Source organism: Oncorhynchus clarkii, chromosome 12 (assembly GCF_045791955.1).
Source record: "Oncorhynchus clarkii lewisi isolate Uvic-CL-2024 chromosome 12, UVic_Ocla_1.0, whole genome shotgun sequence".
Taxonomy (NCBI): Eukaryota; Metazoa; Chordata; class Actinopteri; order Salmoniformes; family Salmonidae; genus Oncorhynchus; species Oncorhynchus clarkii.
The window spans coordinates 95965120-95983983 of NC_092158.1; the positions used below are offsets into that span (position 1 = coordinate 95965120).

General features: G+C 42.1%; 1 protein-coding gene across 1 annotated transcript in view; it reads left to right on the forward strand.

Annotated features, from left to right (window-relative positions):
• The window catches only part of LOC139422612 (unconventional myosin-XV-like), a 188449-nt gene that overhangs the window by 77032 nt on the left and 92553 nt on the right, over window positions 1–18864 (forward strand). The window contains exons 31-35 of the mRNA XM_071173758.1: window positions 1247–1340; window positions 2627–2724; window positions 2887–2996; window positions 3216–3310; window positions 9153–9276. Of these exons, the coding sequence (XP_071029859.1) occupies window positions 1247–1340; window positions 2627–2724; window positions 2887–2996; window positions 3216–3310; window positions 9153–9276 (521 nt within the window). The remainder of the gene's footprint in view (window positions 1–1246; window positions 1341–2626; window positions 2725–2886; window positions 2997–3215; window positions 3311–9152; window positions 9277–18864) is intronic.

An 18864-nucleotide genomic window follows, 5' to 3' on the forward strand; every position in this document is an offset into this window, starting at 1 on the left:
CTACTACACAGGTATCCTATACTACCATCCTACTACACAGGTATCCTATCCTACCATCCTACTACACAGGTATCCTATCCTACCATCCTACTATACAGGTATCCTATCCTACCATCCTACTACACAGGTATCCTATCCTACCATCCTACTACACAGGTATTCTATCCTACCATCCTACTACACAGGTATCCTATCCTACCATCCTATAACACAGATATCATATCCTACAACACAGGTATCCTATCCTGCCATCCTACTACACAGGTATCCTATCCTGCCATCCTACTACACAGGTATCCTATCCTACCATCCTACTACACAGGTATCCTATCCTGCCATCCTACAACACAGGTATCCTATCCTACCATCCTATGACACAGGTATCCTATCCTACCATCCTACGACACAGGTATCCTATCCTACCATCCTACTACACAGGTATCCTATCCTACCATCCTACGACACAGGTATCCTATCCTACCATCCCACTACACAGGTATCCTATCCTACTATCCTACAACACAGGTATCCTATCCTACCATCCTACGACACAGGTATTCTATCCTACCATCCTACAACACAGGTATCCTATCCTACCATCCTACTACACAGGTATCCTATACTACCATCCTACTACACAGTTATCCTATCCTACCATCCTACTACACAGGTATCCTATCCTACCATCCTACTATACAGGTATCCTATCCTACCATCCTACTACACAGGTATCCTATCCTACCATCCTACTACACAGGTATTCTATCCTACCATCCTACTACACAGGTATCCTATCCTACTATCCTATAACACAGATATCATATCCTACAACACAGGTATCCTATCCTGCCATCCTACTACACAGGTATCCTATCCTGCCATCCTACTACACAGGTATCCTATCCTACCATCCTACTACACAGGTATCCTATCCTGCCATCCTACAACACAGGTATCCTATCCTACCATCCCACTACACAGGTATCCTATCCTACCATCCTACTACATAGGTATCCTATCCTACTACACAGGTATCCTATCCTACCATCCTACTACACAGGTATCCTATCCTACCATCCTACGACACAGGTATCCTATCCTACTACACAGGTATCCTATTCTACAACACATGTATCCTATCCTACCATCCTACGACACAGGTGTCCTATCCTACCATCCTACTCCTACCTCAGGCTGTGTGAGGCGTGGCGGGGGTGTTCTATACTGTCTGTCTGTGTTCCTGTAGGGGAGTGTGTGAGGCGTGGAGGGGGTTTTCTATACTGATGAAGGAGCATGGGCAGTGGGCGGAGCTAGCCGGTCATGATTACGTCATGGATCTGGTGGGTATATCACACACACCACATACACACATTAAGCTAACTCAGAGTTATCAGGCTAACTGAGAGTTATCAGGCTAACTGAGAGTTATCAGGCTAACTGAGAGTTATCAGGTTAACCGAGAGTTATCAGGTTAACTGAGAGTTATCAGGCTAACTGAGAGTTATCAGGCTTTCTGAGAGTTATCAGGTTAACCGAAAGTTATCAGGTTAACCGAGAGTTATCAGGCTAACCGAGAGTTATTAGGTTAACTGAGAGTTATCAGGCTAACTGAGAGTTATCAGGTTAACTGAGAGTTATCAGGTTAACTGAGAGTTATCAGGTTAGCTGAGAGTTATCAGGCTAACTTAGAGTTATCAGGCTTTCTGAGAGTTATCAGGCTAACCGAGAGTTATCAGGCTAACCGAGAGTTATCAGGTTAACCGAGAGTTATCAGGCTAACCGAGAGTTATCAGGCTAACTGAGAGTTATCAGGCTAACTGAGAGTTATCAGGCTAAGGCACACCGAGAGTTATCAGGCTAACTGAGAGTTAACTGAGAGTTATCAGGCTAACTGAGAGTTATCAGGCTAACTGGCCCTAACTGAATCCTGTTTTAGATCTCAGACTTTGAAAACATCTGGCCCTAACTGAATCCTGTTTTAGATCTCAGACTTTGAAAAGGTCTGGCCCTAACTGAATCCTGTTTTAGATCTCAGACTTTGAAAACATCTGGCACTAACTGAATCCTGTTTTAGATCTCAGACTTTGAAAACATCTGGCCCTAACTGAATCCTGTTTTAGATCTCAGACTTTGAAAAGGTCTGGCCCTAACTGAATCCTGTTTTAGATCTCAGACTTTGAAAACATCTGGCACTAACTGAATCCTGTTTTAGATCCCAGACTTTGAAAACGTCTGTTCCTAACTGAATCCTGTTGTAGATCTCAGACTTTGAAAACGTCTGGCCCTAACTGAATCCTGTTTTAGATCTCAGACTTTGAAAAGGTCTGTCCCTAACTGAATCCTGTTGTAGATCTCAGACTTTGAAAACGTCTGGCCCTAACTGAATCCTGTTGTAGATCTCAGACTTTGAAAACGTCTGTCCCTAACTGAATCCTGTTGTAGATCTCAGACTTTGAAAACGTCTGGCCCTAACTGAATCCTGTTTTAGATCTCAGACTTTGAAAAGGTCTGGCCCTAACTGAATCCTGTTTTAGATCTCAGACTTTGAAAAGGTCTGGCCCTAACTGAATCCTGTTTTAGATCTCAGACTTTGAAAACGTCTGGCCCTAACTGAATCCTGTTTTAGATCTCAGACTTGGAGCTGCCGTCCGACTTCCCCAAACAGAAGAGTTACTTCATCATCTCAGCTGAGGATCCTAATAGGGTTCGAACCAACGCCAGCCTGTGAGTCCAAACACACACAAACCCAAACCCTTCACTGGGGAGCTAACACAGGTCTCAGGGAATGTTACTAATCACCCAGCCAGGAGGATTGGTTCATCAGGGAAATGGTGGGCTCTGATTGGCCCAACACACTAATCACCCAGCCTGTTTGTGTGTGACCAGAACTCTGTTTGGCAGTGGTTTTGACAGTGATGAAGAGCTGCCCCCGCCCTTCCTCAGCACCATCCAACCTGCGTACAGCCTGCCAGGCTCTGACGGATACTCCAGCCACGGTACACACACACACACACACAGCACACACACACACACACACACACACACACACACACACACACACACACACACACACACACACACACACACACAGCACACACACACACAGCACACACACACACAGCACACACAACACACAACACACAACACACAGCACACAACACACAACACACAACACACACACCAGTATAGTGATATTAACAGTGTCTCCTCTCCAGTGGAGTCTGATGTGTTCAGCGATGGTCAGACTCAGAGAGGGGTGGATCGCTACCTGGACAGCCTCTTCAACCCTGTGTTATCAGACGGCAGCACGGTGAGACACACACAGTGTGTGTGTGTGTGTGTGTGGGTGTGGGTGTGTGTGTGTGTGGGTGGGTGGGGGGGTGGGTGGGCAGTATGAATGGAGCAGACTATAGCGGGGGATTAAGTTACTAAACTACACAGGTATCATATCCTACCATCCTACCGTATTTCATACAACCGGAGGGCTGCTGGATTCAGACCCCAGGTTCCTTCTTCTGCCGTAGGGCCCTGGAGCATAACATAACACAACACACATCATATCATAACACATCATAACATATAACACAACACATCATAACATAACACATCATAACATAACACATCATAACACATAACATCATAACATAACACATCATAACATAACACATCATAACATAACACATCATAACACATAACATCATAACATAACACATCATAACATAACACATCATAACATAACACATCATAACATAACACATCATAACATAATACATCATAACACATAACATCATAACATAACACATCATAACATAACACATCATAACACATAACATCATAACATAACACATCATAACATAACACATCATAACACATAACATCATAACATAACACATCATAACATAACACATCATAACATAACATAACACATCATAACATAACACATCATAACATAACACAACACATCATAACATAACACATCATAACATAACACATCATAACACATAACATAACACATCATAACATAACACATCATAACATAACACATCATAACATAACATAACACATCATAACATAACACATCATAACATAACACATCATAACATAACACATCATAACACAACACAACACATCATAACATAACACATCATAACATAACACATCATAACATAACACATCATAACATAACACATCATAACATAACACAACACATCATAACACATAACACAACACATCATATCATAACACATCATAACATAACACATCATAACATAACACATCATAACATAACACATCATAACATAACACATCATAACACATAACACATCATAACACATAACATAACACATCATAACATAACACATCATAACATTTCACATCATAACATAACACATCATAACACATAACACATCATAACACATAACATAACACATCATAACATAACACATCATAACATAATACATCATAACACATCATAACATAACACATCATAACATAACACATCATAATACATCATAACACAACACATCATAACATAACACATCATAACATAACACATCATAATACATCATAACACATCATAACATAACACATCATAACACATCATAACACATAACATAACACAACACATCATAACATAATACATCATAACACATCATAACATAACACATCATAACATAATACATCATAACACATCATAACACATCATAACACATCATAACACATCATCACATAACACATCATAACACATCATAACATAACACATCATAACATAACACATCATAACACAACACATCATAACACATAACATAACACATCATAACATAACACATCATAACACATAACATGACACATCATAACATAACACATCATAACACAACACATCATAACATAATACACCATAACATAACACATCATAACATAATACATCATAACATAACACATCATAATACATCATAACATAACACATCATAACACAGCATAACATAATACATCATAACATAACACAACACATAACATAACACATAACATAACACATAACATAACACATCATAACATAACATAACACATAACATAACACATCATAACATAACACATCATAACATAATACATCATAACATAACACATCATAATACATCATAACATAACACATCATAACACAGCATAACATAATACATCATAACATAACACAACACATAACATAACACATAACATAACACATAACATAACACATCATAACATAACATAACACATAACATAACACATCATAACACAACACATCATAACATAATACATCATAACATAACACATCATAACATAATACATCATAACACATAACATAACACATCATAACACAACACATCATAACACATAACATGACACATCATAACACATAACATAACACATCATAACATAACACATCATAACACAACACATCATAACATAACACATCATAAAACAACACATCATAACACATAACATGACACATCATAACACATAACATAACACATAACATAATACATCATAACATAACACATCATAATACATCATAACATAACACATCATAACACAGCATAACATAATACATCATAACATAACACAACACATAACATAACACATAACATAACACATAACATAACACATCATAACATAACATAACACATAACATAACACATCATAACATAACACATCATAACATAACACATCATAACATAACACATCATAACATAACACATCATAACACATAACATGACACATCATAACATAACACATCATACCACATCATAACATATAACATAACACATAACACATCATAACACATAACATGACACATCATAACATAACACATCATACCACATCATAACATATAACATAACACATCATAACACATCATAACACATCACAACACATCATAACATAACACATCATAAAACAACACATCATAACATATCATAACATAACACATCATAACACATCATAACATAACACATCATAACATAACACATCATAACACATCATAACACATCATAACATAACACATCATAACATAACACATCATAACATAACACATCATAACACAACACATCATAACACATAACATAACACATCATAACACAACACATCATAACATAACACATCATAACATAACACATCATAACACATATCATAACACATCATAACATAACACATCATAACACATAACATAACACATCATAACACATATCATAACACATCATAACATAACACATCATAACACATAACATAACACATCATAACATAACACATCATAACATAACACATCATAACATAACACATCATAACACAACACATCATAACACATAACATAACACATCATAACATAACACATCATAACATAACACATCATAACACATAACATAACACATCATAACATAACACATCATAACATAACATAACACATCATAACACATATCATAACACATCATAACATAACACATCATAACACATAACATAACACATCATAACACAACACATCATAACATAACACATCATAACATAACACATCATAACACAACACATCATAACACATAACATAACACATCATAACATAACACATCATAACATATCACATCATAACATAACACATCATAACACATCATAACATAACATAACCTATGAAGGCACTGAACCCCTGAACTAGCTCACATTCTCCCAATGTGTGTGTCTGTTTGGGTGATTGAGAGCAGAGCAGAAGGTTGTGTGTCTGTCTGGGAGAGCAGAGCAGAAGGTTGTGTGTCTGTCTGGGGGATTGGGAGCAGAAGGTTGTGTGTCTGTCTGAGGGATTGGGAGCAGAGCAGAAGGTTGTGTCTGTCTGGGGGATTGGGAGCAGAGCAGAAGGTTGTGAGTCTGTCTGAGGGATTGGGAGCAGAGCAGAAGGTTGTGAGTCTGTCTGGGGGATTGGGAGCAGAAGGTTGTGTGTCTGTCTGGGGGATTGGGAGCAGAAGGTTGTGTGTCTGTCTGGGGGATTGAGAGCAGAAGGTTGTGTGTCTGTCTGAGGGATTGGGAGCAGAGCAGAAGGTTGTGTCTGTCTGGGGGATTGGGAGCAGAGCAGAAGGTTGTGAGTCTGTCTGAGGGATTGGGAGCAGAGCAGAAGGTTGTGAGTCTGTCTGGGGGATTGGGAGCAGAGCAGAAGGTTGTGTGTCTGTCTGGGGGATTGGGAGCAGACCAGAAGGTTGTGTGTCTGTCTGGGGGATTGGGAGCAGAAGGTTGTGTGTCTGTCTGGGGGATTGGGAGCAGAGCAGAAGGTTGTGTTTCTGTCTGGGGGATTGGGAGCAGACCAGAAGGTTGTGTGTCTGTCTGGGGGATTGGGAGCAGAAGGTTGTGTGTCTGTCTGGGGGATTGGGAGCAGAGCAGAAGGTTGTGTGTCTGTCTGGGGGATTGGGAGCAGAGCAGAAGGTTTTGTGTCTGTCTGGGGGATTGGGAGCAGAGCAGAAGGTTGTGTGTCTGTCTGGGGGATTGGGAGCAGAAGGTTTTGTGTCTGTCTGGGAGAGCAGAGCAGAAGGTTGTGTGTCTGTCTGGGAGAGCAGAGCAGAAGGTTGTGTGTCTGTCTGGGAGAGCAGAGCAGAAGGTTGTGTGTCTGTCTGAGGGATTGGGAGCAGAGCAGAAGTTGTGTGTCTGTCTGGGTGATTGAGAGCAGAAGGTTGTGTGTCTGTCTGAGGGATTGGGAGCAGAGCAGAATGTTGTGTGTCTGTTCTGGGGATTGGCAGCAGAGGAGAATGTTGTGTGTCTGTCTGGGTGATTGAGAGCAGAAGGTTGTGTGTCTGTCTGGGGGATTGGGAGCAGACCAGAAGGTTGTGTGTCTGTCTCGGGGATTGGGAGCAGAAGGTTGTGAGTCTGTCTGAGGGATTGGGAGAAGAGCAGAAGGTTGTGAGTCTGTCTGGGGGATTGGGAGCAGAAGGTTGTGTGTCTGTCTGGGGGATTGGGAGCAGAAGGTTGTGTGTCTGTCTGGGGGATTGAGAGCAGAAGGTTGTGTGTCTGTCTGGGGGATTGGGAGCGGAGCAGAAGGTTGTGTGTCTGTCTGGGGGATTTAGAGCAGAAGGTTGTGTGTCTGTCTGGGAGAGCAGAGCAGAAGGTTGTGTGTCTGTCTGGGGGATTGGGAGCAGAGCAGAAGGTTGTGTGTCTGTCTGGGAGAGCAGAGCAGAAGGTTGTGTGTCTGTCTGGGGGATTGGGAGCAGAGCAGAAGGTTGTGTGTCTGTCTGGGGGATTGGGAGCAGAGCAGAAGGTTGTGTGTCTGTCTGGGAGAGCAGAGCAGAAGGTTGTGTGTCTGTCTGGGGGATTGGGAGCAGAGCAGAAGGTTGTGTGTCTGTCTGGGAGAGCAGAGCAGAAGGTTGTGTGTCTGTCTGGGGGATTGGGAGCAGAGCAGAAGGTTGTGTGTCTGTCTGGGGGATTGGGAGCAGAGCAGAAGGTTGTGTGTCTGTCTGGGTGATTGGGAGCAGAGCAGAAGGTTGTGTCTGTTTGGGTGATTGGGAGCAGAGCAGAAGGTTGTGTCTGTCTGGGGGATTGGGAGCAGAAGGTTGTGAGTCTGTCTGAGGGATTGGGAGCAGAGCAGAAGGTTGTGTGTCTGTTCTGGGGGATTGAGAGCAGAAGGTTGTGTGTCTGTCTGGGGGATTGGGAGCAGACCAGAAGGTTGTGTGTCTGTCTGGGGGATTGGGAGCAGACCAGAAGGTTGTGTGTCTGTCTGGGGGATTGGGAGCAGAAGGTTGTGTGTCTGTCTGAGGGATTGGGAGCAGAATGTTGTGTGTCTGTCTGGGGGATTGGGAGCAGAGCAGAAGGTTGTGTGTCTGTCTGGGGGATTGGGAGCAGAGCAGAAGGTTGTGTGTCTGTCTGGGAGAGCAGAGCAGAAGGTTGTGTCTGTTTGGGTGATTGGGAGCAGAAGGTTGTGTGTCTGTCTGGGGGATTGGGAGCAGAAGGTTGTGTGTCTGTCTGGGGGATTGAGAGCAGAAGGTTGTGTGTGTGCAGCTCTTAGGGTGTGTATGGTATTACCCAGGGAGGATAGAGTTCCAATGACTGGGCCAATTACGGACCTCCCTCTCTGTTCCTCGCTGTCCTTTCCTCTGTCTCTCTCACTCCGTCCATCAGGCTGTTTTAGTCTCAACACTGTTCTCCGTCTCTCTCAGGACCTGGACAAGCCAGCCAGTATGACAGGCCGGATGAAGGGAGGAGGAGGAATAGGAGGAGGAGAGGAGGAGAGAGGTCAGGCCCCCTCCAGCAGACCATATCCCCCAGGACTACAGCCCGGAGGTCTGTCTGTCTGTCTGTCTGTCTGTCTGTCTGTCTGTCTGTCTGTCTTTCTGCTCCCCAATTCTTTCTCTGTCTGTCTGTCTGTCTGTCTGTCTGTCTGTCTGCTCCCCAATTCTTTCTCTGTCTGTCTGTCTGTCTGTCTGTCTGTCTGTCTGTCTGTCTGTCTGTCTCTCGCTCTCTCTCTCTCTCTCTGTCAATTTCAATTTCAATTAAAGGGCTTGTTGTCATGGGAAACATGTTAACATTGCCAAAGCATGTGAAGTAGATAATAAACAAAGTGAAATAAACAATAAAAATTACTCACAGAAGTTCCCAAAAAATAAATACATTTAAAATGTAATTTTATGTGCAAATAGTTAAAGAACAAAAGGGAAAATAAATAAGCATAAATATGGGTTGTATTTACAATGGTGTTTGTTCTTCACTGGTTGCCCTTTTCTTGTGGCAACAGGTCACAAATCTTACTGCTGTGATGGCACACTGTGGAATTTCACCCAGTAGATATGGGAGTTTATCAAAATTGGGTTTGTTTTTTAATTCTTTGTGTATCTGTGTAATCTGAGGGAAATATGTGACTCTAATAAGGTCATACATTTGGCAGGAGGTTAGGAAGTGCAGCTCGGTTTCCACCTCATTTTGTGTGCACATAGCCTGTCATCTCTTGAGAGCCATGTCTGCCTACGGTGGCCTTGCTCAATAGCAATGCTATGCTCACTGAGTCTCTACAAAGCTTTCCTTAAGTTTGGGTCAGTCACTGTGGACAGGTATTCTGCTACTGTGTACTCTCTGTTTAGGGTCAGTCACTGTGGTCAGGTATTCTGCCACTGTGTCCTCTCTGTTTAGGGCCAGTCACCGTGGTCAGGTATTCTGCCACTGTGTACTCTCTGTTTAGGGCCAGTCACCGTGGTCAGGTATTCTGCCACTGTGTTCTCTCTGTTTAGGGTCAGTCACTGTGGTCAGGTATTCTGCCACTGTGTACTCTCTGTTTAGGGCCAGTCACCGTGGCCAGGTATTCTGCCACTGTGTACTCTCTGTTTAGGGTCAGTCACAGTGCTCAGGTATTTTGCCACTGTGTCCTCTCTGTTTAGGGTCAGTCACAGTGGACAGGTATTCTGCCACTGTGTACTCTCTGTTTAGGGTCAGTCACAGTGGACAGGTATTCTGCCACTGTGTACTCTCTGTTTAGGGCCAGTCACCGTGGTCAGGTATTCTGCCACTGTGTACTCTCTGTTTAGGGTCAGTCACAGTGGTCAGGTATTCTGCCACTGTGTACTCTCTGTTTAGGGTCAGTCACAGTGGTCAGGTATTCTGCCACTGTGTACTCTCTGTTTAGGGTCAGTCACAGTGGTCAGGTATTCTGCCACTCTCTGTTTAGGGTCAGTCACAGTGGTCAGGTATTCTGCCACTCTCTGTTTAGGGTCAGTCACAGTGGTCAGGTATTCTGCCACTCTCTGTTTAGGGTCAGTCACAGTGGTCAGGTATTCTGCCACTCTCTGTTTAGGGTCAGTCACAGTGGTCAGGTATTCTGCCACTCTCTGTTTAGGGTCAGTCACAGTGGTCAGGTATTCTGCCACTGTGTACTCTCTGTTTAGGGTCAGTCACAGTGGACAGGTATTCTGCCACTGTGTACTCTCTGTTTAGGGTCAGTCACAGTGGTCAGGTATTCTGCCACTGTGTACTCTCTGTTTAGGGTCAGTCACAGTGGTCAGGTATTCTGCCACTGTGTACTCTCTGTTTAGGGTCAGTCACAGTGGTCAGGTATTCTGCCACTGTGTTCTCTCTGTTTAGGGCCAGTCACCGTGGTCAGGTATTCTGCTACTGTGTTCTCTCTGTTTAGGGCCAGTCACCGTGGTCAGGTATTCTGCTACTGTGTTCTCTCTGTTTAGGGCCAGTCACCGTGGTCAGGTATTCTGCTACTGTGTTCTCTCTGTTTAGGGCCAGTCACCGTGGTCAGGTATTCTGCTACTGTGTTCTCTCTGTTTAGGGCCAGTCACCGTGGTCAGGTATTCTGCTACTGTGTTCTCTCTGTTTAGGGCCAGTCACCGTGGTCAGGTATTCTGCTACTGTGTCCTCTCTGTTTAGGGTCAGTCACTGTGGTCAGGTATTCTGCCACTGTGTTCTCTCTGTTTAGGGCCAAATAGCATTCTAGTTTGCTCTGTTTTTTCGTTAATTACTTGACACATTGGAAATAATTATCTTTTTGTTTTCTCATGATTTGATTGGGTCTAATTGTGCTGCTGTCCTGGGGCTCTGTAGGGTGTGTTTTCATGATTTGATTGGGTCTAATTGTGTTGCTGTCCTGGGGCTCTGTAGGGTTTGTTTTCATGATTTGATTGGGTCTAATTGTGCTGCTGTCCTGGGGCTCTGTGGGGTGTGTTTGTGTTTGTGAACAGAGTCCCAGGACCAGCTTGCTTAGGGGACTCTTCTCCAGGTTCATCTCTCTGTAGGGTGTGTTTGTGTTTGTGAACAGAGCCCCAGGACCAGCTTGCTTAGGGGACTCTTCTCCAGGTTCATCTCTCTGTGGGGTGTGTTTGTGTTTGTGAACAGAGCCCCAGGACCAGCTTGCTTAGGGGACTCTTCTCCAGGTTCATCTCTCTGTGGGGTGTGTTTGTGTTTGTGAACAGAGCCCCAGGACCAGCTTGCTTAGGGGGACTCTTCTCCAGGTTCATCTGTTGTTTACTTAACCTTTATTTAACCAGGCAAGTTAGTTAAGAACAAATTCTTATTTACAATGACGGCCTACGTCCTGAGGGGACGGGGGCCTGGGATTAAAAATATAACATAAAAGTACAATATAAATATAGGACAAATCACACATCACAACAAGAGAGACAACAACACTACATAAAGAGACCTCAGACAACAACACACATCACAACAAGAGAGACAACAACACTACATAAAGAGACCTCAGACAACAACACACATCACAACAAGAGAGACAACACTACATAAAGAGAGACCTAAAGACAACAACACACATCACAACAAGAGACACAACACTACATAAAGAGAGACCTCAGACAACAACACACATCACAACAAGAGACACAACACTACATAAAGAGAGACCTCAGACAACAACACACATCACAACAAGAGAGACAACACTCCATAAAGAGAGACAACACTACATAAAGAGAGACAACACTACATAAAGAGACCTCAGACAACAACACACATCACAACAAGAGACACAACACTACATAAAGAGAGACCTCAGACAACAACACACATCACAACAAGAGAGACAACACTCCATAAAGAGAGACAACACTACATAAAGAGAGACAACACTACATAAAGAGACCTCAGACAACAACACACATCACAACAAGAGACACAACACTACATAAAGAGACCTCAGACAACAACACACATCACAACAAGAGAGACAACAACACTACATAAAGAGACCTCAGACAACAACACACATCACAACAAGAGAGACAACACTACATAAAGAGAGACAACACTACATAAAGAGAGACAACACTACATAAAGAGAGACAACACTACATAAAGAGATACAACACTACATAAAGAGACCTCAGACAACAACACACATCACAACAAGAGAGACAACACTACATAAATAGACCTCAGACAACAACACACATCACAACAAGAGACACAACACTACATAAAGAGAGACCTCAGACAACAACACACATCACAACAAGAGAGACAACACTCCATAAAGAGAGACAACACTACATAAAGAGAGACAACACTACATAAAGAGACCTCAGACAACAACACACATCACAACAAGAGACACAACACTACATAAAGAGACCTCAGACAACAACACACATCACAACAAGAGAGACAACAACACTACATAAAGAGACCTCAGACAACAACACACATCACAACAAGAGAGACAACACTACATAAAGAGAGACAACACTACATAAAGAGAGACAACACTACATAAAGAGAGACAACACTACATAAAGAGATACAACACTACATAAAGAGACCTCAGACAACAACACACATCACAACAAGAGAGACAACACTCCATAAAGAGAGACAACACTACATAAAGAGAGACAACACTACATAAAGAGACCTCAGACAACAACACACATCACAACAAGAGACACAACACTACATAAAGAGAGACCTCAGACAACAACACACATCACAACAAGAGAGACAACACTCCATAAAGAGAGACAACACTACATAAAGAGAGACAACACTACATAAAGAGACCTCAGACAACAACACACATCACAACAAGAGACACAACACTACATAAAGAGACCTCAGACAACAACACACATCACAACAAGAGAGACAACAACACTACATAAAGAGACCTCAGACAACAACACACATCACAACAAGAGAGACAACACTACATAAAGAGAGACAACACTACATAAAGAGAGACAACACTACATAAAGAGAGACAACACTACATAAAGAGATACAACACTACATAAAGAGACCTCAGACAACAACACACATCACAACAAGAGAGACAACACTACATAAATAGACCTCAGACAACAACACACATCACAACAAGAGACACAACACTACATAAAGAGAGACCTCAGACAACAACACACATCACAACAAGAGAGACAACACTCCATAAAGAGAGACAACACTACATAAAGAGAGACAACACTACATAAAGAGACCTCAGACAACAACACACATCACAACAAGAGACACAACACTACATAAAGAGACCTCAGACAACAACACACATCACAACAAGAGAGACAACAACACTACATAAAGAGACCTCAGACAACAACACACATCACAACAAGAGAGACAACACTACATAAAGAGAGACAACACTACATAAAGAGAGACAACACTACATAAAGAGAGACAACACTACATAAAGAGATACAACACTACATAAAGAGACCTCAGACAACAACACACATCACAACAAGAGAGACAACACTACATAAATAGACCTCAGACAACAACACACATCACAACAAGAGACACAACACTACATAAAGAGAGACCTCAGACAACAACACACATCAGAACAAGAGAGACAACACTACATAAAGAGACCTCAGACAACAACACACATCACAACAAGAGAGACAACACTACATAAAGAGACCTCAGACAACAACACACATCACAACAAGAGAGACAACACTACATAAAGAGAGACAACACTACATAAAGAGAGACCTCAGACAACAACACACATCACAACAAGAGAGACAACACTACATAAAGAGACCTCAGACAACAACACACATCACAACAAGAGAGACAACACTACATAAAGAGAGACCTCAGACAACAACACACGTCACAACAAGAGAGACAACACTACATAAAGAGAGACCTAAGACAACAACACACATCACAACAAGAGAGACAACACTACATAAAGAGAGACCTCAGACAACAACACACATCACAACAAGAGAGACAACACTACATAAAGAGACCTCAGACAACAACACACATCACAACAAGAGAGACAACACAACACTACATAAAGAGAGACCTAAAGACAACAACACACATCACAACAAGAGAGATAACACGACATAAAGAGACCTCAGACAACAACACACATCACAACACACAACAAGAGAGACAACACTACATAAAGAGAGACCTCAGACAACAACACACATCACAACAAGAGAGACAACACTACATAAAGAGACCTCAGACAACAACACACATCACAACAAGAGAGACAACACTACATAAAGAGAGACCTAAAGACAACAACACACATCACAACAAGAGAGACAACACTACATAAAGAGAGACCTAAAGACAACAACACACATCACAACAAGAGAGACAACACTACATAAAGAGAGACCTAAGACAACAACACACATCACAACAAGAGAGACAACACTACATAAAGAGAGACCTAAGACAACAACACACATCACAACAAGAGAGACAACACTACATAAAGAGAGACCTAAGACAACAACACACATCACAACAAGAGAGACAACACTACATAAAGAGACCTCAGACAACAACACACATCACAACAAGAGAGACAACACTACATAAAGAGAGACAACACTACATAAAGAGAGACCTAAAGACAACAACACACATCACAACAAGAGAGACAACACTACATAAAGAGACCTCAGACAACAACACACATCACAACAAGAGACACCACAACACTACATAAAGAGACCTCAGACAACAACACACATCACAACAAGAGAGACAACACTACATAAAGAGACCTCAGACAACAACACACATCACAACAAGAGACACAACACTACATAAAGAGAGACAACACTACAAAAAGAGACCTAAAGACAACAACACACATCACAACAAGAGAGACAACACAACACTACATAAATAGACCTCAGACAACAACACACATCACAACAAGAGAGACAACACTACATAAAGAGAGACAACACTACAAAAAGAGACCTAAAGACAACAACACACATCACAACAAGAGAGACAACACTACATAAAGAGAGACCTAAAGACAACAACACACATCACAACAAGAGAGACAACACTACATAAAGAGAGACCTCAGACAACAACACACATCACAACAAGAGAGACAACACTACATAAAGAGAGACCTAAGACAACAACACACATCATGACAAGAGAGACAACACTACATAAAGAGAGACCTAAAGACAACAACACACATCACAACAAGAGAGACAACACTACATAAAGAGACCTAAAGACAACAACACACATCACAACAAGAGAGACAACACTAGATAAAGAGACCTCAGACAACAGCACACATCACAACAAGAGAGACAACACTACATAAAGAGAGACCTAAGACAACAGCATAGCAAGGCAGCAACACATGACAACACAGCATGGTAGCAACACCACATGACAACAACATAGCAAGGCAGCAACACAACAAGACAACACAACATGGTAGCAACACAACATGACAACAACCTGGTAGCAACACAACATAACAACAACATGGCAGCAACACAGCATGGTAGCAACACAAAATGACAACAACATGGTAGCAACACAACATGAAAACATGGTAGAATCACACAACATGACAACACAGCATGGTAGCAACACAACAACACAGCATGGTAGCAACACAACATGACAACACAACATGGTAGCATCACAACATAACAACAACATGGTAGCAACACAACATAACAACAACATGGTAGCAGCACAACATGACAACACAACATGGTAGCACCACAACATGACAACACAGCATGGTAGCAACACAACATAACAACACAGCATGGTAGCAACACAACATAACAACAGCATGGTAGCAACACAACATAACAACAACATGGTAGCAACACAACATAACAACAGCATGGTAGCAACATAACATGGTAGTAACACAACATAACAACAACATGGTAGCAACACAGCATGGTAGCAACACAACATAACAACAACATGGTAGCAACACAACATAACAACAACATGGTAGCAACACAACACGACAACAACATGGTAGCAACACAACATAACAACAACATGGTAGCAACACAACATGACCACAACATGGTAGCAACACAACATGACAACAACATGGTAGCAACACAACATGACAACAGCATGGCAGCAACATAACATGGTAGTAACACAACATAACAACAACATGGTAGCAACACAGCATGGTAGCAACACAACATAACAACAACATGTTAGCAACACAACATGACAACAGCATGGTAGCAACACAACATAACAACAACATGGTAGCAACACAACACGACAACAACATGGTAGCAACACAACATAACAACAACATGGTAGCAACACAACATGACCACAACATGGTAGCAACACAACATGACAACAACATGGTAGCAACACAACATGACAACACAGCATGGTAGCACCTCAACATGACAACAACATGGTAGCAGCACAACATAACAACAACATGGTAGCAACACAACATGACAACAACATGGCAGCAACACAACATGGTAGCAACACAACATGACAACAACATGGTAGCAACACAACATGACAACAACATGGTAGCGACACAACATGACAACAACATGGCAGCAACACAACATGACAACAACATGGTAGTAACACAACATGGTAGCAACACAACATGACAACAACATGGTAGTAACACAACATGGTAGCAACACAACATGACAACAACATGGTAGAAACACAGCATGACAACACAGCATGGTAGCAACTCAACATGAAAACAACATGGTAGCAACACAACATGACAACAACATGGTAGCAACACAACATAACAACAACATGGTAGCAACACAACATGACAACAACATGGTAGCAACACAACATGACAACAACATGGTAGCAACACAACATGACAACAACATGGTAGCAACACAACATGACAACAACATGGCAGCAACACAACATGGTAGTAACACAACATGACAACAACATGGTAGCATGACAACAACATGGTAGCATCACAACATGGTAGTAACACAACATGGTAGCAACACAATAAGGTAGCAACACAACATGGTAGCAACACAACACGACAACACATCATGGTAGCAACACAACATGGTAGCAACACAACATGACAACAACATGGTAGCAACACAACATGACAACACATCATGATAGCAACACAACATGACAACAACATGGTAGCAACACAACATAACAACAGCATGGTAGCAACACAACATGACAACACAGCATGGTAGCAACACAACATGACAACAACATGGTAGCAACACAACATAACAACAGCATGGTAGCAACACAACATGACAACACAGCATGGTAGCAACACAACATGACAACAACATGGTAGCAATACAACATGGTAGTAACACAACATAACAACAGCATGGTAGCAACACAACATGACAACACTGCATGGTAGCAACACAACATGGCAGCAACACAACATGACAACACAGCATGGTAGTATCACAACATGACAACACAGCATGGTAGCAACACAGCATGGTAGCAACACAACATGGTAGCAACACAACATGGCAGCAGCACAAAACATGGTACAAACATTATCGGGCACAGACAACAGCACAGAGGGCAAGAAGGTAGAAACAACAATACACCACACAAAGCAGAAACAACTGTCAGTAAGAGTGTCTGTCCATGATTGAGTCTTTCAATGAAGAGATTGAGATCAAACTGTTCAGTTTGCGTGTTTGTTGCAGCTCGTTTCAGTCTCTAACTGCAGCGAACTGAAAAGACGAGCGACCAAGGGATGTGTGTGCTTTGGGGACCTTTAACAGAACGTGACTGGCAGAACGACTGTTGTATATGGAGGATGAGGGCTGCAGTAGGTATCTCAGATAGGGGGGAGTGAGGCCTAAGAGGGTTTTATAAATAAGCATCAACCAGTGGGACATGCGACGGGTATACAGAGATGACCAGTTTACAGAGGAGGGTTCCTGTTTAAACCAGGTCTCTCTCACTCTCTGTGTTCCTGTTTAAACCAGGCCTCTCACTCTCTGTGTCCCTATTTAAACCAGGCCTTTCTCACTCTATGTGTTCCTGTTTAAACCAGGCCTCTCTCTCTCTCTCTCTCTCTCTGTGTGTGTTCCTGTTTAAACCAGGCCTTTC